Source organism: Poeciliopsis prolifica, unplaced genomic scaffold (genome assembly GCF_027474105.1).
Source record: "Poeciliopsis prolifica strain line A6 unplaced genomic scaffold, Auburn_PproV2 SCAFFOLD044, whole genome shotgun sequence".
Lineage (NCBI taxonomy): Eukaryota > Metazoa > Chordata > Actinopteri > Cyprinodontiformes > Poeciliidae > Poeciliopsis > Poeciliopsis prolifica.
In genome coordinates, this window is record NW_026562419.1 from 2496029 (window position 1) to 2523817 (window position 27789).

General features: G+C 39.9%; 2 protein-coding genes, 1 long non-coding RNA gene and 1 pseudogene across 3 annotated transcripts; 3 read left to right on the plus strand and 1 right to left on the minus strand.

Moving 5' to 3' along the window:
• Positions 1-309: 309 nt before the first annotated feature.
• On the plus strand, positions 310-1368 carry LOC129376748 (uncharacterized). Its single transcript, XR_008607815.1, has 3 exons — positions 310-435; positions 986-1095; positions 1253-1368. It is a non-coding gene; the product is annotated as an uncharacterized LOC129376748 (long non-coding RNA).
• A 1578-nt stretch (positions 1369-2946) lies between these two features.
• Positions 2947-6879, plus strand: LOC129376650 (butyrophilin subfamily 2 member A1-like). Its single transcript, XM_055056236.1, is given in 7 exon segments — positions 2947-2973; positions 3839-3927; positions 4141-4342; positions 4344-4471; positions 5142-5429; positions 5509-5628; positions 5804-6879. Coding segments are annotated over 6 exon segments (912 nt in total). The 5' UTR covers positions 2947-2973; positions 3839-3857; the 3' UTR covers positions 5908-6879.
• Positions 6880-11160: 4281 nt separating this feature from the next.
• On the plus strand, positions 11161-13948 carry LOC129376663 (butyrophilin subfamily 3 member A2-like). Its single transcript, XM_055056251.1, is given in 7 exon segments — positions 11161-11260; positions 11456-11575; positions 11578-11796; positions 12549-12836; positions 12916-13035; positions 13210-13547; positions 13549-13948. Coding segments are annotated over 7 exon segments (1263 nt in total). The 5' UTR covers positions 11161-11223; the 3' UTR covers positions 13690-13948.
• Positions 13949-24254: 10306 nt separating this feature from the next.
• On the minus strand, positions 24255-27298 carry LOC129376495 (L-amino-acid oxidase-like; annotated as a pseudogene).
• Positions 27299-27789: the final 491 nt, after the last annotated feature.

Below are 27789 nucleotides of genomic sequence, written 5' to 3' on the forward strand. Positions count from 1 at the left end.
AAAATAACTTTTCTATAAAGTTTTGAACATTTTCAAATAAATCTCCTCTCTTCCAACTGTTAGTAAAAAAACTTTTCTTTTTTTTTCTTCAATGCCACACACACGCACACACACACACACACACCCTAACAGATTCTAAAAGGAGACAAATACTAATTTTGTAAACTCAAAATGAATATGTTAGTGTGCACAGATACACAACCACATATACATACATAAGGGCTTTTTTTATCATTTAAATCATTTATATATTTTCGTGTTTTTATGATGTGAAGCACTTGAACTGTGTTGTTGCTGAAATGTTCTGTACTAATAAACTTGATTTATTTTCAGGTCACAAGACTGAAAGCATTTAGTTTATTGCAGGACTTTGATCCTGTTGCTCATTCGTCTTCGTTGAGCTGAACTGAAGCGGCTTCGTCGTGAACTCAAAAGGTTTGCTTTTAGAATATTAAAACTATTAGGTAATGCCTGAATTTATTTTGTTTTCTACTTTATGTCAGTTAATCAGAGCAAAGCTTCATGTGATCCATTTGTTTATTTTTTTTGTGTGTGAAATCTTGTCTTTGTTTTGAACATAGATATTGTTTTCTGTTGTAAAACTTTCTGTTTGTTTTTTTCGCATCTGGAACATAACACCTGTTTTTCGTATGATAATATTTCTACTTCCTGGTTTTCTCCTCTCCAGAATCAGATCATCCTGCTACATTTTGTTGCCTATTTCCTGCTGTCTCCAGTTGTTCTGCTGATGAGTTTCTTTATTTCTCTGTAATTATGCAGGATTCTGCCTCCTCCTGCTTTTTGGATTCTGCAACATAAAAAAATAACATTAAAACTGCAACACACATTAAAACTTGTCTAAACTTCAGCTTTTTAGTTTTTAGGTTGATTTTACATCTTCTGAATAAGTTTTTAATACAGAGATGTAACTATGAATATATGTTTATATAACATGTTAAAAAGAAACTTATTTACTGTTCATCAGTTTAAGTTCTACTCTTGAAATGGACTCTCTGCAATGGGCCCTGATCGGCGGCGCTGTTGGACTGGTTATTGGGGTTTTATTGTCCTTTGTCTTCAAGTACATCCATGTATGTAAGTTACAGTTACTGAGAATCTGCCAAATATTTTGCAGTAAACATGAATTCTTTTTGTTATGACCATATGTAAAATATTTAAAATTATTTAAATTTAAACGGTATAGATTTTCAAAGTATTGCTTTATGTGATGATGTTATTTTTTCCATGGTAGGTAAGAAGTCGAGGCATCAAGATGTTGAGCAAGGATGTGATGAGGAAGAGCCGCTTCTTCCCACCATCAGCAACTCGAGCAGAAGAAATAAACAAGATACTGAAATTGAGACTGAAAATGAGACGACCAGTAAGTGAGCAGAGATGATGATAAATAAATGTTATTCATGTGTTATTAATCTATTCCTTTATGCAGGGATCGAGTCAAAGCAGTCCACACACCAAGGTGGAGGGGGAAGACAGGATGAGAGAGAATTACTTTTTCCACCCTGAATAAAGTAAAAACTGAACTGGAGAACCAGAAACATCATCTGGTAGAACAACTCAGAAATGTCGAGTCTGACAGGAAGAAAAACAAAGAAGAAGTTCAGTTGGTAGAAACCAAATTAACAAACGTGAAAAGTTCTGATGACATGGAGTCATTGTTAAAGGAAAAAAACTGCTACAGACCCAGTGGAAATTAGATGAGACAAAGAAAAGTATTGAAAGACAGTTACTGAACATAGAGAAAGCTCTGGAACCCATAGAGATGAGAACAGAAACGTGAAATGAGATGCAGATGACAGGAAGAAACTGAACCAGAAAGAGTTGAGTGAAAATTCAATTTAGTTTTACAGATCAGAAAACCAGCAGGTGTCCAGTAGCTGAAAGGTAAAGTCTGAACCTGCTGACTGTTTTCTATGGAACCATTGGAGAGGAAAAAACCTCTCCTATTGGTCTGTATGTTACCACAGCATACAGTTGAGGTAACATATAGTGTTACCAGACTGTATGTTGAGGTAACATACAGTGTTACCAGACTGTATGTTGAGGTAACATACAGCGACTGGGACGGTGTTCACAGATGTATTTACAGATTCACACATGCATAACATGCAGAACTACAACAACTCCTCCCTGGATGAGCAAAGTGTCTGGACTGCAGACCTGGAGCCTCTAACATTTTGTGTCTTTATGTTGACATTGTATATGAAGAGTTTCTCTGTAACTCCATACAGTTTCTGGTAGGACAGTGCAAGACATGATTTTCTGACCTTCATGTTATTATTTTTTCTCTAATGAAAGTGCACCTGTATCCTCGTGTCTCATGTTGTTTTTGTTCTTTTGATAGGCTCTACTGAAACATGTTATTCTGTACAAACACTGATTCTGATTCTGATCCCTAACCCTAACCCTACCCTAACCCTAACCCTACCCTAACCCTAACCCTGTTATAATTTTATTTCACAAACTTGTGTTAAAAAGATCTTTGATTTATTACCAAAATAAAATGATCAAAAATGTGGTTATTGACTCTTTTCTTCCTTTAACATTCACAGATATTAATTTTGGGAAATTCATCTCTATGTTGCAACACCTGGAGTCAGAAGTTTACATACACTCTTATTGCTTCTGGGCATCTCACTAATTTATTCAAACTCTTGTTTTTGGGTTAAAGTGATGAAATTCAATTTATTTTAGATGAATAAATTTGAATATCTAGAAAAAGATTTTCTATCATTTCAGAAACAAATTTATTTGGGCCTTTGTTTAAAGTTCCTGTTAAAAGTCTTTAACCAAACAGAAAACCTTTTATGTTTATGATAAATCTCTGCAAACGTTACAACCAATAAAACTGAACTTGCCTTATTTTATTACAGTTGTTCCTGGACTTTGACCCAGAATCTCTAGTTCCTGTTATTCTGAACCTGGTTTGATCATAAGTGTGTCTCTGCAGAGCGGGTTCGTACCGAAAGCTTCTAACTTTCTATCGCTCAATTTATCTCTTTAAGTTATTAATCTAGTCTGAAATATTTTATAATTGTTCAGGTTATTGAAAGTCATGTTTAGTCAAATTGATAGTTAGATTATGAGTTTCTTTTGAAATGTAACAGTGAGAAAACTAACAGTTTTTTAATGCTTTAAACAATTAAATGTAAAAGATTTAACAAGTATGACTTTAAATTTAAATGTTTGTCTTTGGATCTTGTAACTTGACGGTTCAGGTTCTGATGATGATGATTGTTTATCTGCTGCAGATTTATCTTCATCAAAATGTAGATCCAGCGTGTTACGTTTTCTCTCCTGTATAAAACGACATTTTTGGGGGGTTTTTTTTAGCCCTGCCACAATTTTTTTGTTGGTTTTAAAATATTACTGATAATTTTCTAATGTTTTTACTATTCATTGAAACTTGAAGGAGCATTTTATATATAAAAAATTTTAAAGACTATGTTTTGTGTTGAGTACCTTTGGGAGCTTTTGTATGTTGGTAAGGATTTCTTTACTGCTAATAAACATTTATTTAATCTCTTCCTTTAAAGTGGAAGTTTGCATGTACCTCTATGTCTTAATTGAAGAGTTGTTTTCTTATTCACTGTTCAAAAAGATGGACATTTAGAAATAAAATGCTAGTTCTAGTTGAAATCAATCATGACTAGGGGTCAGGGTCAGGGTCAGAGTTTTAGGGTTGACTGCTAAAGAACATGTGCGATGTAAAACAATGTCTCTTTATATAGTCGCCATGTCATTTTTCAAAATATTAAAACCGTTTAACACTAAACTAATTGAAAACCATATGCTCTGTGCTTTCATATTAAATTTACAGGTTGGATCATAACCAAAAGATGTTTTCTTTGAATCATCTCTCCGTCTTTGCTGTGATTGGCTTCCTGCTCCTCCTGTTCACCTGCAAAGGTAAAATCTGCACAAATTTACTGGAATATGTTTAGATTTAGTTTAAAGTATTATGCTAGTGATACTAACTGCAACCACTAGAGAGCAGCAAAGTGCCTCCAAACAAGCCTTGAGACATTGGGAACATGAACCAACACAAGGTGATTTTTGTTCTGCTGGTTTGAGGACAACTTGACACTAGATGTGAAATTTCTCATCTTGTGTCATTTTCAGGTGAGTCACAGCAGACGGATTCGGTCACAGTAACGGCCAGTGAGGTCGCGGTTCTGCCGCTTTTCCTGAATCCTCCTAAAGATGCAACTAAGATGACAGTGGAGTGGGGCAGACCCGACCTGAAACCCAGATTTGTGTTTGTGAATCTCGGCGGTGAAGAATATGCAGACGAACAAAACGAAGCCTACAGGGGAAGATCGTCAATTTCCTGAAAATCTGAAAAATGGAGACATTTCACTGAAACTCTCTGATGTCAGAATATCTGACAATGGAAAATACAGATGCTACTTACCGAAAGAGAAGAAAGAATATTTTGTTGAGCTTGTTGTTGGTAAGAAAAGAAAATAACTTACAACATACAATTAAGAAGCATTCTTCATGTTAAACTTTACTAAGGAATAATTGCAGTGACATTTTAACTAAAAAACTAACATCAGTCTTGTCAAAGTTTTTACATCATGTTCCAAAATCAGCAAGTTGAAAGAATTTTTATAGACAAGTTTAATTATCTGATTTTGAATAAAACTCACTGGAAATGTGTTCCTATGAACTAAAAGTAAAAAACAATTTAACATTTTAACTCAGATTGTGTATTATAATCTGTAGTATTTGAAAGATCTGTGCTGTGTGCAGCTGTAAGGTTATCAATACCAAGTTATTTAAAATTATTGATTCAAGACAGAAAATGATTTAAACATATTTTAACATAATTTAAACATTTTGAAGTTTAAAACAGTTAAAATAGTCGGATTGTTACATTTAAAAGCAAATGGGATGAAATAATAGAGTAAATTTAACATTAAATAAAAAAAATCTCCTTCAATGTAACTTCTGGACAAACTGTTAATAAATATTTCACACTTAAAAAAGAAAAACATGCATTAAAATATGGAGTTTATTCTGCCTTTCTTTAAATGTACTTTTTATCTACCAGCTGATTATGACAGTATAACTGCTAAACGATGCGATTCTTCAGTTCTTCCCTGTCCTGTGATCACCAGGCTCCGTCTCCTCACCTGCGGTCAGTTTATCTGGACTGGATGTGAGCAGCAGTGGAGTGATGCTGGACTGCAGCGCTGCAGGCTGGTATCCAGAACCTGAGCTGCTCTGGCTGGACGCAGACGGAAACATCATGTCTGCTGGACCTGCAGAGAAAAGCTCCGATCCTGATGGCGTTTACACCGTTAGCAGCAGAGTGACTGTAGAGAAGAGAAAGTACAACAACTTTACCTGCAGAGTCCAGCAGAGAGACATCAACCAGAGCAGAGAGACACACATTCATGTTCCAGGTAGAAAATAAAACATTTGAACCACTAATACTGCAGATATTGTTGGTTTTACATGAAACTCTTCATGACTCTGTTTCAGATGGTTTCTTCGTGTCTCAGCCTGACTGCAGTGTTTTTGACATTTTTGCTGTGATTCTGGGGATCATAATTATTATTGGAGCTGCTGGTTTTATATGGAAATGGAGACAAACTGAAAACTGTGAGTTATTATTAATGTTTTATTGTTTAATGAGATGCCATATTTAACCATGTATTTATTTAAAACAGACCCAGAATAAATGAATTTCTCTGAACCACATGTTTTACTAATCAGAAACTCAACTGATAGAAAACTGATAGAAAACCTGAATCTTATGATTTTCTTGTTTCTGCAGCAAAGAAGAAACTAAAAGGGGAAATGAGTGAGGAGAAAGAACAGCTCATGAAAAAAGAAAAAGATAAATATCTGAGAAGAAATCAAAGCTTGAGGAGGAGATAAAATACAGAAATGAGGATCAGAGAATTATTGATCAGCTGATTGAATCATTAATGATGATGTCAGAGGATCTGAAGAATCAGAGAAAAACAATCAATGATCAAAGAGAGAAGACAGTGAGAATGACTGATGAGGATGAGAAGAAATTTAACACAGTTATTGATGAAGTGAGAAAACAGACGGGGAACAAGATGGCAGAAAGCAAAAGGATATTTAAAACTGAAGGAAATGATGACAGAGAGCCTGGAGAAACTGGAAAAGAGCAAGAAAGATCATCAACAAGTGGAAATGATGACAGAGAAACTAATAGATAAAACATCTAAAGATGTTGATAAGCTGAAGGAGAGGAAACAGGAAATAGAGAAAAATGTACAGGAAATAAAAAAACAACTTGAAGAAATGAAAACATGAATGTGATGAAAACATGAATGTGATTTAACTGCAGAGACAGAAACAGATCAACTTCAGCTGATTTCTGTCAGAAAATACGTCGAGTTTCAATTCAGCAGATTTGCTGATTTTTAATTAAAGTTTTTTTCTGAGTAGAAATATAAGATGAAAATATTTTCTCAGATACAAAGTTTTCTTCTCATGATGTTTAGAAACCTTTGGAATTAAATTAGAACATATTATAAAAAATTCAAAGCTTGTGATGTTTGTTGTTTTTCTGTTATCTGTACGCTAAGCTTCTTGTTCAGTTTCAGGACAAAGTGAGAGATTATATAATTAATTTAGTTTAACTGACCTCTAATGTATCTATATGTTGACCAGTAAAGATTTCCACTGTAGAAGCTATAAAGCATTAATTAATGTACAAGATGTAAAAATAGCTACCATTTCCTTTTTTTTACTAATATGAATTATGTTTTTACGAGCTTTTTGTATTTCTTTTATCTTTCATGTATTTACCAATGTCTTTTTTTAAAGTGACATTTATTAAGTTCATCAGGAACATTAAGATCAATCAAACCAAAATAAAAGGCTTAAAATTTCTCATATTGAATTTTTCTCATCTACAAATAAATAACTGCAAAAACATGTAATTCATCCAAAATCTCTTAATATTGTCAGATATATTTAGAATATTCAAACTAACTGATAGTCATGATGACAATCATGTTAAAATAGAAAAACATGTTATAATCTCAGTGAATAAAATATAAACTCCTACAGTTTGACATTTTATTTGACCTGAACATTTTGTGACAACAACAACAATAAAAACAACAACAACAACAATATGGCTGCAGAGACAATCTCATCCAGTTCATTACTGGTCCAAAATAAAAGGTCCAAATGTTAATGGACAATACTGAACATAAAACCAAAATGTTTTCATGCACAATATGAAATACAAGTGAGAAAATGTGATAATAAATTTGCAGCTGACTGTTTATATTTCAGTTACACCTTTAAAGGTCAAAGATTAAAAATGTATTTAATATCCAAACATGAGTTAAAGAAACCTGGTCAAGTTATGGAAAATATAATAGACTGTATGTAAAATAAAGAATTTTACTGAGAATAAATTTTTTAATAAATTTAATCAATTTTTATTCTAAATGAAATGGAGTTGCCAAAAAAAAAAGAAACTATTTAAATTTATGAACATTTTTAGCAAAGATTCCTGACGGGTTATGATCATATTTTGCTCTCAGAAGTAAAAGCTGTCTTTCCTGTTTGTGTGATGCGTTTCCTCCTCTGACAGAACTGGACCGGCGGCGATTCTGGTCCATTCTGGTTCTGATGGGAAACAAAACAACCAGTCAAAATTCATTTGATCTCATTGAGTCTCACTCATTTCTCTGTGTGGAGGATTCATGTTGCTGACCGAAGTTTCATATTGATTTATTTAGTCTCTCTGCAGTTTTTAAATAAATAATGTTCATATTGTCGAGGTGAACCTGATGCAGAAGCTGCTGCAGCTGCAGCGTGTATTTCTGATCATAATGATGAATAAAATAAACAGCAGGTTGTTCTGCTGAAGCCTGTGGTTTTAGTTTGAGGTTTTTTAAACCGAGACGTTAAAAATTCTCCCCTCTGCACTTCACAGATATCTGAAGATAGTTTAGTAAACGGCTTTTAAAATTAAACACAAAACCAAATTACCACAACCTGAACTAAATGTTTAAATTTATACTATTTAAAACTCCAAATTCATTTGTAGTTTGAGTGTATCAAGTTATTGAATGAAATTATGCAGAAGAAAAATAAAACTTCTTAAGAGATCAGCATAATTAGACATGCTGTCAATAAGTAACTAAAGATTTTACACCTTTTCGCAGCTTGTAGAGAATCAGTGCAGTGACCAGAGACAACAAGACGAACAACACGACTCTAGCTGCCGACTCCACACTGAGGTTTTGTTCTGCTCACTCTGAACAGGAGGAGTTTCTGCAGTTGGTCCTGAAAAGTTGATTTTATATAAGTTAATATATAAATATAAAGGGTAGAGACAAACAGGACAAGTCAACCAACCTGAGAGTGTTTCCTGAACGGCCAGCCAGCTGTCAGGAGATTCTCCGGCTCCAGAGATGCTGCACCTGTAGTTCCTTCATCGGCCTTGGAGACGTTTCTGAGGGTCATGTTGCTGCGGTAGCAGGTCATGACATGGAGGCCATCTTTATAGAAATCTCTGATGTGATGCTGCTCAGTTTTCAGGTGGATACATCGGAGTGTCACGTCTGATCCTTCTGCTACTGGTTGGACTGGAACCTCCAGGATCACCAGACCAGCTGAGAAACAAATATCATTTATTTAGAAAAGATAAAAACATGCATCAGTCGGATCATGACATGTGGATGTTGGACTTTGCAGGCATGAGGGTAATACAGGTTTCTCCTGTTTTAACCAATCTGTTACCCTGAGTGACACGCTCCCATTAAACACACTTATTTATACTCACACACTCTCTCACACACACACCCACACACGCACACACACACACACACACACACACACACACACACACACACACACGCACACACACACACACACACGCACACACACACACACACGCACACACACACACACACAAGCTCTTTGACACAAGTCATGTACACAAATATTACTTATACATCAATGTGATTTGTCCATTTTGACACTGAATGCAGTTTTGATTAACAAAGTCAATCAAACTTTTTATGACAACAATTTGCTCACATGCAAATTATTTATTTGGAATGCCAAAAAATTGCATATATATAATTTAATATAAATAAAAGCATGTAGGACAGATTTTTGAAGTAGCTCTACGCTCTGCATTAATTTCCCGTTATTAGTTTAGTATGAATAGATTTCATGTTCTTCTTCATTCCAGTTTTCTTCTGGATTATTTACCTGTGATAGAGACGCTGAGCGCCCGGCTCTTCTCCCCCAGGCCGTTTTCACACCAGTACTCCCCGCTGTGTTTCTCCAGAGCCGGTTTAACGGTGCAGGACGGAGCTGGTGAGCTGCAGGGCTCTGAAGAGTTTGCTGGTCTGGATTTGTTAAACTCCCTCATTACTCTCCAGACGTCAGCATCATCCATCAGCTCACACTGAACAGTGAACGACTCGTACTCAAAGAACTGAAGCCTCCTTGGAAAAATGTACGGAAAAGCTGCATCTGAGTGGAAATAGAGAAAAGAAAGATAATGCTCAACACCAACTATTATAAAACAGCTGAACTGATCAGATTCATTTCCAATCTATTTGATCAATAAGTAAAACTAAACACAGCTTAAATTGAACTTTTTGTAATAATATTTGTGATGCTCACCAGCTCTTTCAGCCTGTTCAGTTTGTTCAGAGCAGCAGAACAAACATGTTCATCACTGCAAACACATTAAATTAAATGAATATCTGACATCAGCTCAGATAGCAGCTGCTTATTATCGTCATACTTACAGAAGCAGAGACATGTGACCTCCATGATGCTCACCGTTACTGGAGTGAAGTTCTTCACACCGACGCATTGTGATCACGCTGGCCAGGACTTCCTCTTCCTGTCTGCTTTATTTCTGGGCTTCATAAACTGCAGGTTGAAGAAGTATTTCTAGAAATAACTGACTCTGTGCTGCACCTTTTAAAACACTGCGAGTTCTGCAGACTGTCAGTGAAATGCAGCAGAAATCGACTCCGTTGCCACAGACGTTTGCATGAAATGATTGACTGTTTTCCTCTCTGCAGTCAGATTCAGTCAGTGAACAGTTAATGCACAACCCTGCAAAATGTTTACTTATATAACATTCAGAACAACATAAAATACTCAAACATTTTGTCTCTGGTGGTTTTTTGAGAAGAATCAACACTATTGATCGACGTTCACATCTGTCTGAGGTTTTATGAATACGTTTCCAGCATGTAATGTGGAGAGCAGCTGCTGCTGCTGCAGCAGCAGCAGCAGCAGCAGCTGCAGCAGCAGAGACAGGAAGTTGAACCAGTCATGGTGGAGATAAAGGCCTGCAGCAGAGGAAGACCAGAGTCTGATACTGGAGTAAATACCAATGGCTGTCACTAACCAGCAACATGCATCACATTAGTGACATCATTAAAATGAGCAATTAACATAAATATGGAGTTTTATTCAAATACCTTTAGAATCCTGTTGGCCTCTTTAGGAGAGACTTTCAGGAAACTTGTTTCTAATCAATTCACCAACATATCCAGCATCAGATCAAATGATTCACAGTTTGGCCCATCTCAGCCCAGGGGGCGCTGCAGAGCAGTTTGGAAGAAGATTAAATTACCAACAGAAAAGCTACAAAGACATAAAAGGATCAAATTTCAAATCACAAATTATTTACTTTGAGCAGAATTTAAGTCTGTTTGTGTAAAATAACATGAAACTTTCTGTTCTGCAGATTTACGATACAAATAATGAAAAAATGTATAAAGCAGACAGATGTTGACTACAGAGGTCGTATTTTTGCTCAGAGCCCAAGTGGCTACCAGCAGTTCTGACCTTTGACCTTCACAGCTTTAAACTGCGACAGATTAATCTTCTAAATGAAAACTATAAAAATAAAAGAGGACATCAGATGTGGACAAACTGTATTCTGCAGTCCATTGATTGTTCCCTTCCGGATCCGACTGCTCCATCAGAACTGGGCCACGCCTCATTTTACTGCCGTTGATCTGAGACCTTTGCCCTCTGCAGTTCATAAAGAACAAAGGAGACGACGCATTCAGGAAGGTGATCTTTCTTTTCTCCAGTGTAAATTCTTCTACTTTACTTCTTAATGCGTTAACTTTGTTTTCTTCTGTCTTCAGGATGATTCTCGCGCCTCAGAGTTTATCTCTAAAACCTTCGATCAAAGCGTTTGTGTTTGCTGAGCTCATGATTTGCTTCCTGCTCCTGGGATTCACCTGCACAGGTAACTGAGAAACACCAGAGACATTCCTGCCTGTCGACACAAAGATAGTTACTGTTCGCTGCTAAATGAAGAGCTGAGTTGATTCATGAATTGTAAAGAAATGAGACGCTTTGGAATAAAAATCTCAGAGAAGTTATAAAGCTTCACATCTTCCAGTAAAATCTAATAGTTTGTGTTTTTGTGTTTTCCTTGCAGGTGAGTCTCTGGAGGCGACGCGGCCTCGGCTGGTTGCAGCCATGGAAGGTGATGATGTGGTTTTGCCGTGTCACCTGGGCGTCACTGTGGACCCCGATGAGCTGGTGGTGGAGTGGGGAGAATGGACCTGAACCCCAGATTTGTGTTCATGTGGTTTGAAGGGAGTGAAAATATCAATGAAAAAAACGCGGCGTACAAGGGAAGAACGTCTGTGTTCACAGACAGACTGAAAGACGGAGACGTTTCGTTGAGACTGACGGCGGTGAAACACTCTGACAACGGGAGATTCAGATGCTACAACCCAAAAGAGATCCAACAATATTATGTTGACCTGATTGTTGGTAAGAAAACACAAATCAGTAAATACAAAAATCAATTTTATTTCTTCTTTCTTTGCTTGGTAATGTGGCAAATAATGTGCTGATCATTTATAGCGTCTGTTTTTAAAGTAAAAGTAGCACAACTTCAAAATATTTTTAACCAAGTCAAAATTAGAAATTACTGATTTACTGAGTGACTGATAATAAATCTGATTTTTCTACATGATGTAATCAAACTAAATATAAAGTTACAAACTTTGATGTATTAAAAACTAAAACAAAAGGAATGCAAGAAAACAGATTCAGGAAAAAGAAACTTTTTAAAGTATTTTTTTTTAACAATTAAGCTTAAAATAAAACAAATTTTTACAGTAGTTAGTGTATATATGTTAGAATAGTATAACATATTTAATATGTATTGAGAATTATTGATCTCCAAATAACTAACTCTGTTAAAATCCTGTTAATGATTTATTTACACATGTAAAATGTGTTATAGTTTATATTCTGCCTCCTGCTGGCCAAATGTGGTACCTGCAGTATTTTTCCTTTTATCACTAAATTGTCACACAGAGTTTATTTGCTAAAATTACTGAAAGAAATTCTTTAACACACAACCATCTGTAAGGAGACAAGAGTTTACAAAGTTTGAAGTATAATTGGTCTATTTCTCCTAGATTTGGATTCAGTTTAGGTTGAATTGGTTTTCATGCCTATGAACCATCATCTGCAAGGCATAAATTTAATGATCTTCCCTGTCCTGTGATCACCAGGCTCCGTCTCCTCACCTGCTGTCAGTTTATCTGGACTGGATGTGAGCAGCAGTGGAGTGATGCTGGACTGCAGCGCTGCAGGCTGGTATCCAGAACCTGAGCTGCTCTGGCTGGACGCAGACGGAAACATCATGTCTGCTGGACCTGCAGAGAAAAGCTCCGATCCTGATGGCGTTTACACCGTTAGCAGCAGAGTGACTGTAGAGAAGAGAAAGTACAACAACTTTACCTGCAGAGTCCAGCAGAGAGACATCAACCAGAGCAGAGAGACACACATTCATGTTCCAGGTAGAAAATAAAACATTTGAACCATTAATAGTCCAGATATTGTTGTTTTTACATGAAACTCTTCATGACTCTGTTTCAGATGGTTTCTTCGTTTCTCAGCCTGACTGCAGTGTTTCTATCGGCTCCATTGTGATTCTGGGAATCATAATTATTATTGGAGCTGCTGGTTTTACCTGGAAATGGAGACAAACTGAAAACTGTGAGTTAATTATTAATGTGTTTTATTGTTAATGAGATGCCATATTTAACCATGTATTTATTGAAAACAGACAGAGAATAAATGAATTTCTCTGAACTACATGTTTTACTAATCAGAAACTCAACTGATAGAAAACTGATAGAACCTGAATCTCATGTTTTTTTGTTTCTGCAGCAAAGAAGAAACTAAAAGGGGAAATGAGTGATGAGAAAAAGCAGCTCATGAAAGAAAAAGATAATTTATCTGAGAAGAAATCAAAGCTTGAGGAGGAGATAAAATACAGAAATGAGGATCAGAGAATTATTGATCAGCTGATTGAATCATTAATGATGATGTCAGAGGATCTGAAGAATCAGAGAAAAACAATCAATGATCAAAGAGAGAAGACAGTGAGAATGACTGATGAGGATGAGAAGAAATTTAACACAGTTATTGATGAAGAGAAACCAGACTGGGAACAAGATGGAGTATAAGCAGAAGGATATTTAAAACTGACGGAAATGATGACAGAGATCCTGGAGAAAACTGGATGAGAGCAAGAAAGATCATCAACAAGTGGAACTGATGACAGAGAAACTAATAGATAAAACATTTAAAGATGTTGATAAGCTGAAGGAGAGGAAACAGGAAATAGAGAAAAATGTAGGGAAATGAAAAAACAACTTGAAGAAATGAAAACATGAATGTGATTTAACTGCAGAGACAGAAACAGATCAACTTCAGTTGATTTTACACGATGTGAGGAAATAAAATGATCAGGTTTCAGTTATTAGACTCAGTGGAAACGTTTTCATGATTCAGGGCAAAAAAACATTTTGTAGAAATAAAGCAGCAGAAATGTTTGCTACACTCTGCATGGAGAAAAGTTTAACTCAGTCATTTGATTTTTACATGTATTAATTTTTAAATGGATGTGAATCAATAAATTAACTGCAAATATTAACATTGTAACTGTAATGTTAATATCTGAATTCAGTCTGTTTTTCATGCTATCAGTATCTTCAGGACATGTTTATTTTCTGCTTTAATGCTTAAAACTAAAAGTTTTGTATTTTTATGTATTTATTTATCTTTACTTTAAATCTGTTTGTTTCCCTTAATGAGCATCAAAACATGAATCCCAGTAATAAAGAGACTTTCTATTTTTTTACAGTAAATGTTTTTTTATCTGTTCTGAATATTTTACAGTACGTCTAAAAACAGGTTTCTCTGTTTTTAAGATTTATTAATAAATAAAACATTGAATGATTTTAAAGCTGTGATCCAACACAGCTAAGTCAAGTTCAAGAAGAACTTGACTTAAGAAAAGGGAATTTAGTCACTATGAATACTAACAGTTTATTTAGATAATTTGGTGCAGAACAGTTTGAAATATCTGTGAGGAAAACAATAAATGTGTAAAAATGGAATTAAATGATTTATGAACCTAAACATGTGTCTGTTTTGTCAGAAGATGCATCAGAGCAGATCAATCTTTTAACAGCAGAAAAATCAAAACCTGAAATATTTAAATGAAAAGTTTTTTGGTTTTCAAACAATAAAATCTGCATTAAACACACAAATATCAGCTCAACAAATCTAGAGAAGGATCTTTTTAAATGAATGAACAGATACTGAGATAAATAATGTTTCTCTTTTAGTGCAGAAAAAACAAACACTGAATTGATGTTAGCAGAGTGTAAAAATATTTCACTTTTTTACTCTATTGTCTCTGTGGTGAAATGTTTTTGACTATAAATTGTATCTGTGAGTTTAATCAATGTTTGTTGAATTAATCCCAGTTTCAGTCGACTGTCTTCATGGATCAGATCCAGTCTGCGTCCTCTCTGCCTCTGATGAGACACAAATGAAGGTCAAATTATCTTCATATCTGTTTCCTCTCATTCAGTCTCTAAACATGAAAATAAAACCCATCAGCTGCTGCTGCTTCGTTTCTGTCCTATTCTAGACATGATGATCTCAGTTACCTAAATAAACAATAATGACCAACTTACTGTGGTTTCAACCTGAGAAGGTAAAAATATTTTCCTCTAAAACTTCAGACACACATCTAATTATAAAACTGAGCAAAATGTTAAAGCAAATGAAACCGATCAGTTTATGTTGTTCATTAGATACTGACTCAATATTTTATCCAGAGAATCAATAAATGGCAAGAAAAAAAAAACAGTCCAGCTGTTTGTCATAAAGATGTTTTATGATGCAATAAGTTTCTGTAAAACCATCAAAATGTTTCACTTTCTGAAAGTTCATCTTTCTCCAGACAGACATTAATAATTTACCTCTGAGACAAATGAATAATTTCTACAACAATTGTTGCAAATGTTATAACAGTTAATATTCAGTAAAGCCTGTTTAATTCCTTTATAATCTCCTGTTTGCTTTTCAGACACAAAGTAATTTAATCCTGAAGATTAGATTAAAACAAAAAGTTATGCTTATAAAATAAAATGTCTTCATTCTATTTGGAGAAACTTTCAGATATTCAAATATTAACTGCATCTTCATCAAATTTAGCTAAGTTGGCCTAAAATGATTTATTTTTTTAAAATCAAACTAAAAACATCAAACAGTTTAATCATAAAACATAACAGGAGCAAAGCAACAAATTTCATATAAGGAATTTATTTATGAATGAAACCAACCTGATCCGTCTGATTCAGTTTTGATCATAACTAATCTGTGATATTAATCAGCCAAATATTTGACATTTATTTGACAACATAAAGCAGAATAAAATTAAATTAATTCCTCTAACATATCTTGATCTTTGCAAAAATAGATCTTGAAAACCAGAAACTGATTTTGATGTGTGAATCAAACTGTGACATGATGTCACAGCTGCCGCTGAGCTGTGACCACTCGCACCTGATCGGCATCCGCCTGATCCTCAGCTGCTGCCATATTAGGACGGAACTCCTCCTGCACGGCGTCAGATTGTTGTGAAACCCTCAGCGGTAACACCTTCAGGCCTGCTGTAGTAACTGGAGCTAACTGCACAGTATCTAACCTGTCTGTCTCTACCTAGATTCCTCTCCTGTCCCCGATCCCTGACTCTCCCCGCTGGATAAGGACCTCCTGGCTTCGACCCCCTGTCTGTCTGACCCTGAGACTGCCTGATCCCGATTTGGATTCCCGGTTCTGACCCTGGCCTGTCTGACCAAGAATAAGCAATTTCCCAATAAACGTCTGGTTTGGTATTACTGTTCAGTCCCTGTGTCCATCCGTGCCCTGGGCGTGACAGAACAATCTGACCAATTAAACACATGGACCAGACTGAACAGCAACCCCCTGCCGCCCTGAGGGCCATCATAAGCCGACAAGGAGTCGTGCTTGGGCAAAGCGTTCATCGGCTCGCTGGACTAGAAGCGGCCAGCCAATCTCTCCATCAGGAAATCGTTCAGCTGGCCTCAGTAGAAAGACTAACCTCTGCGCTTTCCTCAAGTCCAGGACCGTCAGGCGCGTCAGCTGTTGCTGCAGCTGCTCCTCCACCCGCCTCCTTACGGCCGATCCTCCTGCTCTCCCCACTCCGGCAAGTTCACGGGGTCCGTATGTTCCCGATCCCCCGCCATTCTCAGGTGAACTGTCAAAATGTCGGGTTTCCTGTTACAATGTCGGATGGTTTTTAATCAGCAACCAATGGCCTTTGCCTCCGATTTATCCAAAATATATTATGTCATGGGACTGCTGAGGGATCAGGCTTTAGCCTGGGCGCTAGCGTTTGACTCCACCACACCGTTAACTTCCCTTACCTTTAAACAGTTCACTGAAGAACTCAGCACGGTGTTTGATCACCCGGATCATGTTGGGGATGCCTCAAAACGCTTGCTGAAGCTGCGCCAAGGCTCCCGTAGTGCAGCCGAGTTCTCTGTGGAGTTTCGCACACTGGCTGCTGACACTAAATGGAACGATGAGGCGCTCAAAGGAGTATATTATCAAGCCTTAACTGAGGCCTTAAAAGACGGTTTGTCCGTCAGTGATGAGGCCAAGGACTTGAACTCACTAATCACAATGTCTATCAGTTTGGACAACAGGCTTCGTGAGCGACGCCGGGAGCGACCGGGCCAGTCTGCCTCAGCGCTTCCTCGGCTGTTTCCACCTGCGGTGGAGCGCAACAGCGCCACCCCTGTTTTCCCGCCGGCCCAGTCACAGGCTCCAGCGCCCCCTGACGACGAACCCATGCAAATAGGTAGAACGCACCTGACAGCCACAGAAAGACAGAGGCGTCTTCAATCAGGAGACTGCCTCTACTGTGGTAAACCTGGGCACAGAATTTCCAGCTGCCCTGTACGGCCAAAAGACAAGGCTCATTAGAGGTGGGGACTCTAGTGAGCAGCACGGGCAAACCCCAACTCTCTACCAGCCGCCTGCTTATTGATGTTAAGCTTTGCCACCAGTCAACTTCCCACTCATTAACAGCCTTAATTGATTCTGGAGCTGAGGATAACTTTATTGACGAAGACTTATCTAAGAAACTTAACATCCCCATTGAACCCCTCAGTTCACCATTATCTGCTAAGGGTCTGAATGGTTCTCTCTTGTTTTCTGTCACATGTCAGACACTCCCCCTGTTGATAACATCAGGGAACCACAGGGAGGTTCTCAGATTTAAAGTAATCCCTTCCTCCGGTTTTCCCATGGTGCTGGGTCATCCGTGGCTGAGACTTCATAATCCCCATATTGATTGGGTCAGGTAGGATAGTTAGTTGGAGCCTGTCCTGTTCTGATAATTGTCTTCGTGCTGCTCAGCCTGATTGTGGGAGTTTTGTGACAGTCCAGATCCCTCGACCTGTCATTGGTTCCTCGAGTATCACAACCTAGCTGCCGTTTTCAGTAAGTCCCGAGCCCTCTTGCTCCCCCCTCACCGACCATAGACTGCGCGATAGAGCTCCTGCCTGATGCTCCGCTGCCTAACAGTCGCTTGTACAGTCTGTCCAGGCAGGAACAGGAAGCCATGGAGACCTATATCAATGACTCAGTGGCTGCTGGTGTCATCCGCCGCTCGTCATCCCCACTGAGTGCCAGCTTCTTTTTTGTAGGGAAGAAAGATGGAACATTACGCCCTTGCATTGACTATCGGGGATTAAATAAGATCACGGTTAGGAACAAATACCCATTACCTCTTATGTCCACGGCATTCGAATTGCTGCAGGGGGCAAGCATCTTCTCCAAATTGGATTTACGTAATGCCTACCATCTAGTCAGGATACGTGAGGGAGATGAATGGAAGACCGCTTTTAAAACTTCCATAGGGCATTTTGAATACTTGGTGATGCCTTTTGGCCTAACTAATGCCCCTGCTGTCTTCCAGGCCTTTGTTAATGACGTTCTGAGGGATTTCCTTAATCATTTTGTGTTCGTCTATTTGGATGACATACTTATCTTCTCTAGGACGAAGGAGGAGCATGTTGGTCATGTTCGTCAGGTCCTCCAGAGGCTGCTGGAGAACAAATTGTTTGTTAAAGCTGAGAAATGCAGTTTTCATTTTTCCTCCATCACCTTCCTAGGGTTGTCATTGAGGAGGGACAGATCAGAGCTGATCCTGCCAAAACCAAAGCAGTTGTGGAGTGGCCAGAACCCAATACTCGTAAACAACTCCAGCGCTTCCTGGGTTTTTCGAAACTTCTATCGTAAGTTCATTAAGAACTACAGCGTTGTTGCCCAGCCACTGACTCGCCTCACCTCAACTAAGCAGCCCTTCACATGGCCACCGGAAGCAGCAATGGCCTTCAAGGAACTCAAAACTGTTTTCCTCCCCACCAGTCCTCATTCACCCGGATCCTGAGAAACAGTTGTCGTGGAAGTGGATGCATCGGCCACTGGGGTAGGGGCAGTTCTGTCCCAGCATTGTGGCTCTGCTCACAAGCTGCTACCTTGTGCTTTTTTTCTAGGAGACTCAGCCCTCCTGAACTCAACTACAGCGTGGGGGACAGAGAGCTGCTAGCTGTTAAGCTGGCTCTGGAAGAGTGGTGCCACTGGCTGGAGGGGTCCTCACAACCGTTTATTGTCTGGACTGATCACAAAAATCTATCTTATATTCAGTCTGCTAAAAGGTTAACTCCACGCCATGCCAGATGGTCATTGTTTTTCTCAAGGTTCAACTTTGTCTTAACATACAGACCTGGTTCCAAGAACTGCAAACCCGATGCACTTTCTCGTCAATTTGAACCTGAGGCTCTGGAAAGTGCACCAGAAAGTGTCTTACCGGCTTCATGTGTGGTGGCTACTCTCTCCTGGGAAATTGAACAGTTGGTGAGGAAAGCTCAGCAGGTCCAACCCGCTCCAGCGGACTGTCCCCCGAACCGTTTGTTTGTCCCTGAAAGTGTTCGTCCTGAGGTCCTCCAGTGGATCCATGCTTCCAAGTTTGCCTGCCATCCTGGGGTCCATCGAACACTTACCTTATTGCAGAGTCATTTCTGGTGGTCCTCTATGGCTCAAGACACCCGTCAGTACGTTTCCGCCTGCACCATTTGTAATCGGGGTAAGTCCAGCAACAAACAACCCGCTGGTTACTTGTGCCCTCTGCGGTCCCAGGACGACCCTGGTCACACATTTCGATGGATTTTGTTACGGGGCTTCCCCCATCTGAAGGTAACTCTGTTATTTTAACCATTGTTGACCGGTTTTCCAAGTCTGCCCATTTTGTAGCACTGCCCAAGTTGCCTTCTGCCATGGAAACAGCCAATCTCCTGGTGCACCATGTGGTTCGTCTTCATGGCATCCCTGTGGACATTGTTACGGACCGGGGCCCCAATTCACATCCCGGGTCTGGCATGCCTTTTGTCGAGCCTTAGGAGCCACAGTGAGCCTTCATCAGGGTTCCACCCTCAAACCAATGGCCAGACTGAGAGGGTTAACAGGAATTGGAGGCGGCCCTTCGCTGTGTTGTCGGTAACGATCCTGCCTCTTGGTCTCGGTTTCTACCTTGGGTGGAGTACGCCCACAACTCCCTGACCAGTACAGCCACAGGTATGTCCCCTTTTGAGGTGTCCTTGGGCTATCAGCCATCTCTGTTTCCCTCTCAGGAATCGGAACTCTCAGTACCAGCTGTGCAGCATCACCTTCGCCGGTGTCATCGTTTGTGGCGACAGACCCGTGCGGCCCTCTCCCGGACAGCTGAACGCAATCGCCTCCTGGCCAATCGTCGCAGCCTCCGCTCCCAGTTACCAACCGGGGTCAGGAAGTTTGGTTGTCCACAAGGGACATACCTCTAAAAACAGACTGTAAGAAACTCTCGCCTCGTTTTATTATTGGCCCGTTCACCATTACTAGGGTCATCAATCCAGTCACTGTTCGCCTTGCCCTGCCTCGCACTATGAAGGTCCACCCTCGTTCCATGTGTCTCAGATTAAACCTGTCGTCTCTAGTCGCCTGTGTCCTCCCGTACCCTCCCCCTCCTCCTAGGATTGTTGATGGTGGTCCTGCTTACACTGTTCGCCGTCTCCTGGATGTGCGCCGTCGGGGGGCGTGGTCTCCAGTTCCTGGTGGACTGGGAAGGTTATGGTCCTGAAGAGCGAAGCTGGGTGGCGCGTTCTGCTATCCCCCCAGCTCGTCCGGGATTTCTACCGTCGGGGAGACCGTCGGCTGTCCTGAGGGGCGCCTTGAGGGGGGGGACCTGTCACAGCTGCCGCTGAGCTGTGACCACTCGCACCTGATCGGCATCCGCCTGATCCTCAGCTGCTGCCATATTAGGACGGAACTCCTCCTGCACGGCGTCAGATTGTTGTGAAACCCTCAGCGGTAACACCTTCAGGCTGCTGTAGTAACTGGAGCTAACTGCACAGTATCTAACCTGTCTGTCTCTACCTAGATTCCTCTCCTGTCCGATCCCTGACTCTCCCCGCTGGATAAGGACCTCCTGGCTTCGACCCCCTGTCTGTCTGACCCTGAGACTGCCTGATCCCGATTTGGATTCCCGGTTCTGACCCTGGCCTGTCTGACCAAGAATAAGCAATTTCCAATAAACGTCTGGTTTGGTATTCACTGTTCAGTCCCTGTGTCCATCCGTGCTGGGCGTGACACATGATGATCTGTAGACAAGGAGATCATTTAGATGGAACAATAAAATCAGAAAAAGGAGATTGGTTTGATAAACTAAAAACATCTTCAATGTGCAAAAAAAGGATATAGATGTGCAAAAAAGGAGATAGAAGGAAACAAACACTTTGTCTTAGAAATGATCTATAATCAGAATATTTGTTATATTCACACATCATATAGTTTATATCAGTTCAGTAACATAATGGGTTGAAGAAAAGCTGTGAAGTTCTTTACAGCAGCTTTTTAATTACAATCTATTGAACAACATTGTGATTACATGGATAAATGATTAAATATGAAGCATCTTACTGCACGTTGTTTGGTCTTGTAGTGAATCAGAGCGATCGCTGCAGACGCCAAGACCACAAGCAGAACCTTCACTGTAGTCTGAAGAATGAAGATTTTACTCCGTTTGGACCGGATCACATGACTCTTAACAGGGTCATTTACAGGGTCATTTACAGGGTCATTCACAGGGTCAGGGCCTGAAAAAACATTTCAAATGTTAGCAGACAAACAGATACAGACAGACTGACCTTCACTGGGGACTCATTAAAACGCGACACCAACCTGAGAGTGTTTCCTGAACGGCCAGCCAGCTGTCAGGAGATTCTCCGGCTCCAGAGATGCTGCACCTGTAGTTCCCTTCATCGGCCTTGGAGACGTTTCTGAGGGTCTGCTGCTGTAGCAGGTCATGACATGGAGGCCATCTTTATAGAAATCTCTGATGTGACGCTGCTCAGTTTTCAGGTGGATACATCGGAGTGTCACGTCTGATCCTTCTGCTACTGGTTGGACTGGAACCTCCAGGATCACCAGACCAGCTGAGAAACACATGAATAATCCATTAAAATGTACTTAACTAGAATTTAGTGTACTTTATTTTAGCCTAATTGTTGCAGACGAAGGTTAAAGTGTTTTTAAAAAAAATACCACAATGTGTTCTTTTCCTATTTATTCTATTTTCTAGAAATTAATTTCAAGCCATACCTGTAATAGAAATATTAACAGCATTGGTCATTTGTCCTTGGTTATTTTCACACCAGTACTCTCCGCTGAACACTTCGATGGCCGGATCCAGCCTGCAGGAAGGTTCTGCTGAGCTGCAGGGGTCCAAAGCATCAGTTGTCTTTCTCTGTTGAATTTCCTCATGACTCTCCATCCATCGACTCCATCTAAACTCTCACACCGTACAGTTACAGTCTCATACTCAAAGAACTGAAGTCTTTCTGGGGAAATATGAGGAAATCCTGAATCAGAACAGAAGAGAAAGAGAAAAGGATCGTTGAGAGGAAACAAATCAAACATTTATAAATGATTAATTGGTTCCAGGTCTTCATAGATTTATCTGCAGATCATAGAACAATTAAAAAGATCAAATTAATTAATCTTTAGGGATTAAAATCAGTGTTACACAGATATTGGAACAGTGATCAGTTTGATACTCACCAGTTTTCTGAGCCGCACAGTTCAGTTCGGTTTGTGACATCAGCAGGAGAAACGAGTTGATCCTGAAAAGAGACAAACATCCAGGATCAGATCGGCAGCTTGGTCGCAGGAACCTTTCGGTACTTACAGAGAGATGAAACCTCCATGGCTGACGCCTGACGCTGACTGAACCGTTTGACTCCGACCCGGGTCATATGGGTCAGAACTTCCTGTTCCTGTGGCTGAATGAAGCTGCAGGTAAAGTTGATGTTCCAGAAATAAATGCAGAGACGCAAACCGACACCGACCTGAACAGACAGACTGAACTGATGGAGGTTTGATGCACCTGATGATTATTTTAGATGATCTATTTTCTATCCAGTCTGACTGAAAGCTTTACAGCTCAGACATGCAAACAGTGTCTCACTATTTAGCTGTTGCACAATCAATTTTCAAACATAAAATATGTGAGATTTAGTGAATTTTGACTGTAAACTTTGGAGAGAAAATATTTCCCTCTGATTATTGAACACTGAGCTGTGGAAAGTTTGCGCAGCACAAAATGTTTGCAAATCTCTGAAGATCTTTGATGACTGCAACACGGTGCTGCAGCTGCAGCTGCTGCTGCTAATGCTGCTGCTGTTCCTTCCTCCTGAAGCGATAAAAAGCCTTGAACCGCCGCCATGTCTTCATCGTAGTATGCTTTCTAACTGCAACACAAGACGCAGCGCAAGAGAGACAATCACATCAATGAGCAATAAAAATAAGCTAAGCATGTTGTTAGTTGGTGTCCATCCCACAGCCTGAAGAGCCTATAGCAGCTCTCTAGCAGCTAATGCTCCTTTTTTACTCTCCAGGATGTAAGAATCCAAATTGTAGCTTCTGGAGAGATCTCTAGAATCATTATACAGGTTGAGGAGATGTAGTATAAAAACTAACATTAGAAAGGAGTTACCCACTTCTGTAAAGGTAAGCGGCAACTTCTTCTCAGACCAGGGATCAAAACGATCTATAAAGCGTTAACAGGTCGTTGTTCTCTGTAAAAGCTACTGAAATGCAGCAGGTTTTTGCATCAACCTGCACAGTTCAGTTCGGTTTGTGACATCAGCAGGAGAAACGAGTTGATCCACAGCTCGTTTAATGTGGAAAGAGAAATGTTTGAGGGGTTTTGCTTAGAAACTGATTACAATGAAAAGTAAAACTGCTCTGAAAGAACAAAAGTTAGAACCACACCTTTCATTTTAGGGCCTTTTTCTGATACTTTGCCCCTTGGAGTTGGCAGAAGAAAGGAGCCTCTGCAGGGTGAGGAGATAAGTCTGTTTTCTCTAATGTCTTTCTTTACTATTTGATTTAAGACTTGTTTATTTTTCAATTCATGCATTAAAGGTGAAATTTGCAGCTCATGAAAAGTCAAATAAGCTTGTAGTGAATGTGGTTGTTTATGGTGGCTGGAAGAGGTTTCTGTCCCTCTTTCAATAATGAACGAATAAAAAATATGTTAAAAGAAGCATTTTGCACAAAATGAAATACTACGAATAAAACTTTCTTTATTTCCATATTTTTAAAGAAAGAAAGGAAAAATCCATTTTGCCCTTACAGAAAAAACCAAACCAAAACATATCAATCAAAGCACATAACACACATTAACCAATACATGCATTTTGCATATTTATGTAATGGAGAAAAGTTAATAAAACTAACAGTTTTATTAACTTTTATTAACAGTAAAGACTAATAAACATCCGTTCAGCTCAGAGCTCGTCTCGGCCCTCGGTTTTCCCAGATCCGGCCTCTGCGCTAATATTCGCCGCGGCTCTGATTGCAGATTTCATGGACGCCTCTATGCAGCCATGAGGGAAGGCCGCGTGTTCGCCTGCAAAATGAACCCTGCCTTCGCTCCTGAACAGCTCGCTGGCGTACTCCAGGTGCTGGTAGGGAGTGAAGAGCGCGAAGGCCCCAGGCTGTACGGATCCTGGCTCCACTTCTTCACCAGGATGCCGGTACAGAGAGCGTGGATGTGCTGACCGCAGCTCAGACAGATCTCTGAGGAGAATCTCCTTCAGCTGCTCATCACTGGCGCCCAGGAACAGCAGGGAGTCATCAGACCAGGTGTAGGAGGCCAGGATGACCCGATGGTCTGATTCTTTGGGAAGCTTTGGCTGGTAGTAAATGAATCTGGAGGGTCGGACTGTGACGCTCTTTCCCTCTCTGATCCCGTCTTTCTCCCAGAACTTCTCGCTGAACGTCAGCGTGATCCTGGTGGCGTTGTCATAGTGGACCGTCCTCAGCGCCACCATCTTTTGCACAGACAGAGGGGGAAGGAAGTCCATGAAGAGAGCAGCCTTGGCTGTGGTTGTGACCAGGACGGCGTCAGCAGAGACGGACGTGAGACCAGACTGACTATTCTGGTACTGAACAATGACGCCGTTCTCTGATTGGCTGATTCGCTGAACCGTAGAGTTCAGCTTAATGACTTGATTGAGAGAGAAAGCGAGGGCCTTGGGGAGGCTCAGTGCCATCAGTCCTCTCAAAGTACCTTCATATGCAGAAAACAAGCTGCTGTTATTAAATGCACTCGTGTTTCATCAGTAATATTAACAGTTCATCTCAGATCCAACAGACAGAACTGCAGGTTAAATCCTGGTTCCTCTGCATTTAAAAGCATCTGGATTACATCACAACAAGAGTTATTCATACTAATAAGCAACACTGCATGTTGCTTTATGTAAATGATTAAAACACGTTGCAGTTTACCTTCACAGAGTAATGGTCATATGTTTGCAGCCATGTTCTTCAACTTCCATTCTTAGACATAGACTTAGACTTCCTTTATTGTCATTGTACAAAAAAAACTCAAGGTGAATCTTGACAACGAAATGTCGTTACTTGGCTACCAGTGTAGCAGAGCTAAAACCTTAAACTACCCAATAATAAATAAATACAATACAAGTGCCATTAAATACACAGGTTCAGTGTTGTGAGAAAAACTAAAGCATGTATTGACCATGTCCATGGGGGGGGTGATTTGGTTTGTGAGTGTTTGTGTGTGGAGGGGTGTTACGTGGCGTTAAGCAGTGTGATGGTCCAGGGGAAAAAACTGTTCAGTAGTCTGGTTGTTCTGCACAAAATGCTGCGGAACCTTCTTCCAGACGCCAGGGGGGAAAACAGTCCATGGTTGGGTGGGTGGGGTCGGAGAGGATCTGGTGAGCGCGAGATAGGCAGTCTCTCTGCGATGTCCTTGATGCAGGGGAGCAGAGCCCCCGTGATCTTTCCCCTGTCCTCACCACCCTCTGTAGAGACTTCCAGTCAGAGGCCCTGCAGCTCCCAGACCAGATGGAGATGTAGCTGGTCAGTAGGCTCTCGATGGTCCCTCTGTAGAAGGTCTGAAGGATGGGGGGCGGGAGGGATGCTCTCTTCATCCGACGCAGGAAGTGCATCGCTGGTCCTTCTTCACCAGTGAGGAGATGTGGGGAGACCAGCTGAGGTTTTCGTTGATGTGCACCCCCAGGAACTTGGTGCTGCTGACGACCTCCACAACTGAGTATTTGATGAGGAGTGGTGTGTGGGTGGGTCTGGATTTCCTGAAGTCTACGATGATCTCCTTGGTCTTGTTGACATTCAGGATCAGGTAACCTACAAACAACAAATTAAACACTTATTTAACAGAAGAAACTATAATAAACAAAAAGATCAGCAGCAAACTTTGGTCAAATGTTCTTAAGGTTCAACAGGATGGCAAAAAGTTCATTTTGGAGAAATCCAGAAGCAACATCCAGACTGGAAACTGAAGGTTGTTTCCGTTTCTCATTGTGTCTCAGGAGCTGCTGAGATAAAACTGAGAGGAATAAAATCCTTTAGAAAGTAACAATCTTATTTCTTTTCCCGCTCACCGCAGTCAGAGCCTGCTGCAGCAGCTGCTCGGCCGACTTCCCCGTCGTTCTCAAACACGTCGGGTTTTCTTTCACCTCATAGTTCCTTTTCTTCACCCCGTTAACCAGGTAGAACGTGTTCTTGTCATCCATGATGAAATCCCTGAGCTCCACCTGCAGCTTTTTAGCAAGTTTAAGGACAATGCTGTGGAGAAAAAACTGTTAGAAACGTGTTTTAAAATCAGTGGCTCGTGTTCAGATGAAAAACTAACTGATGAAACTCTGGGATCCTCATGGCTCTGATCTCTGCATGCCGCCCTCCTCATGGTTCCTGTACGTTTCCACTCGTCCACCAATACGCTTGTCAGCTTCTATGATGGTGACCTTTTTAAATAAAAGATCTAATTGTAACATTGTTTGCTTGATGCAGATATTGGGTGTAAAAGCAAACAAATATCACTTCTGCAAAAACATTTCAAAGTCTCCCCCTTTGAAAGTACCAGATTTTAGTTTCTGTTCCTTATTTTTTAATCCAAAACTTGTCAGGTTTTATTTTCAATTCTGATGTTTCTGACTTTCAAATTTCACTGATTGTCTTTACACCAAAATCTCTCATTGATTTCATCTTAACCACAAAGTTCGTCCACCAGAAAGTGGGAGCTGTTTTTTTTTTCTTTACATTGAATTTGTCTAAAATATCTGAATTGCACCTCATGTCCTGCGTCCTGCAGGAGTTTCCCTGCTGTCAGTCCAGCCATCCCAGCTCCAACAATAACAACACGGTGACGTTTCTGGATCTTCAGCAGGCCGTGTTCTGCTATGGACATCAGTTCACCGTAGTCGTTGTCCTGCAAACAGTCGGCCAGCTGCTGTTTCAGGCTCACAGCAGAGGAGGAGGTTCGGTGCTGAGTCAGCAGCAGCAGCATCGAGCCAAAGACAACTGGTGACAAAATACGGAGGAAAGAGGCAATTAAAACTTAACATGATTAGATAATACATCATCAAGAAAACCTATTGCCTTTTCTGGAATAAAAAATAAAATCAGATCCAAATAGAAACTTGATTTGTGGAGTTTGAATTGTCTTTCCAGAGATTCACAAAACACATTTTAGTTTTTTATATCTCTAAATTCATGACACCTGGAAAATCAAAACAGAATAAAAGAAAATAACCAAAAAAAATACTCACATAGAGATGATTTTACAAGTGATAGATCCATTTTTAAAAACTTCCTCTCTTCTCTGAAACAATACAAATATAAAACTTGTCAGTTAAATTGTTTTGAGTTATTTTCTGGTTCATTTTAATGTTTAAAATGTGATTAATATTATCTGCACCACATCATATGTTAATTTATTTTCCATTTGCAGCTGATTCACCTGAACATTTTCATTGCATGCAGTAAAACAGACATAAC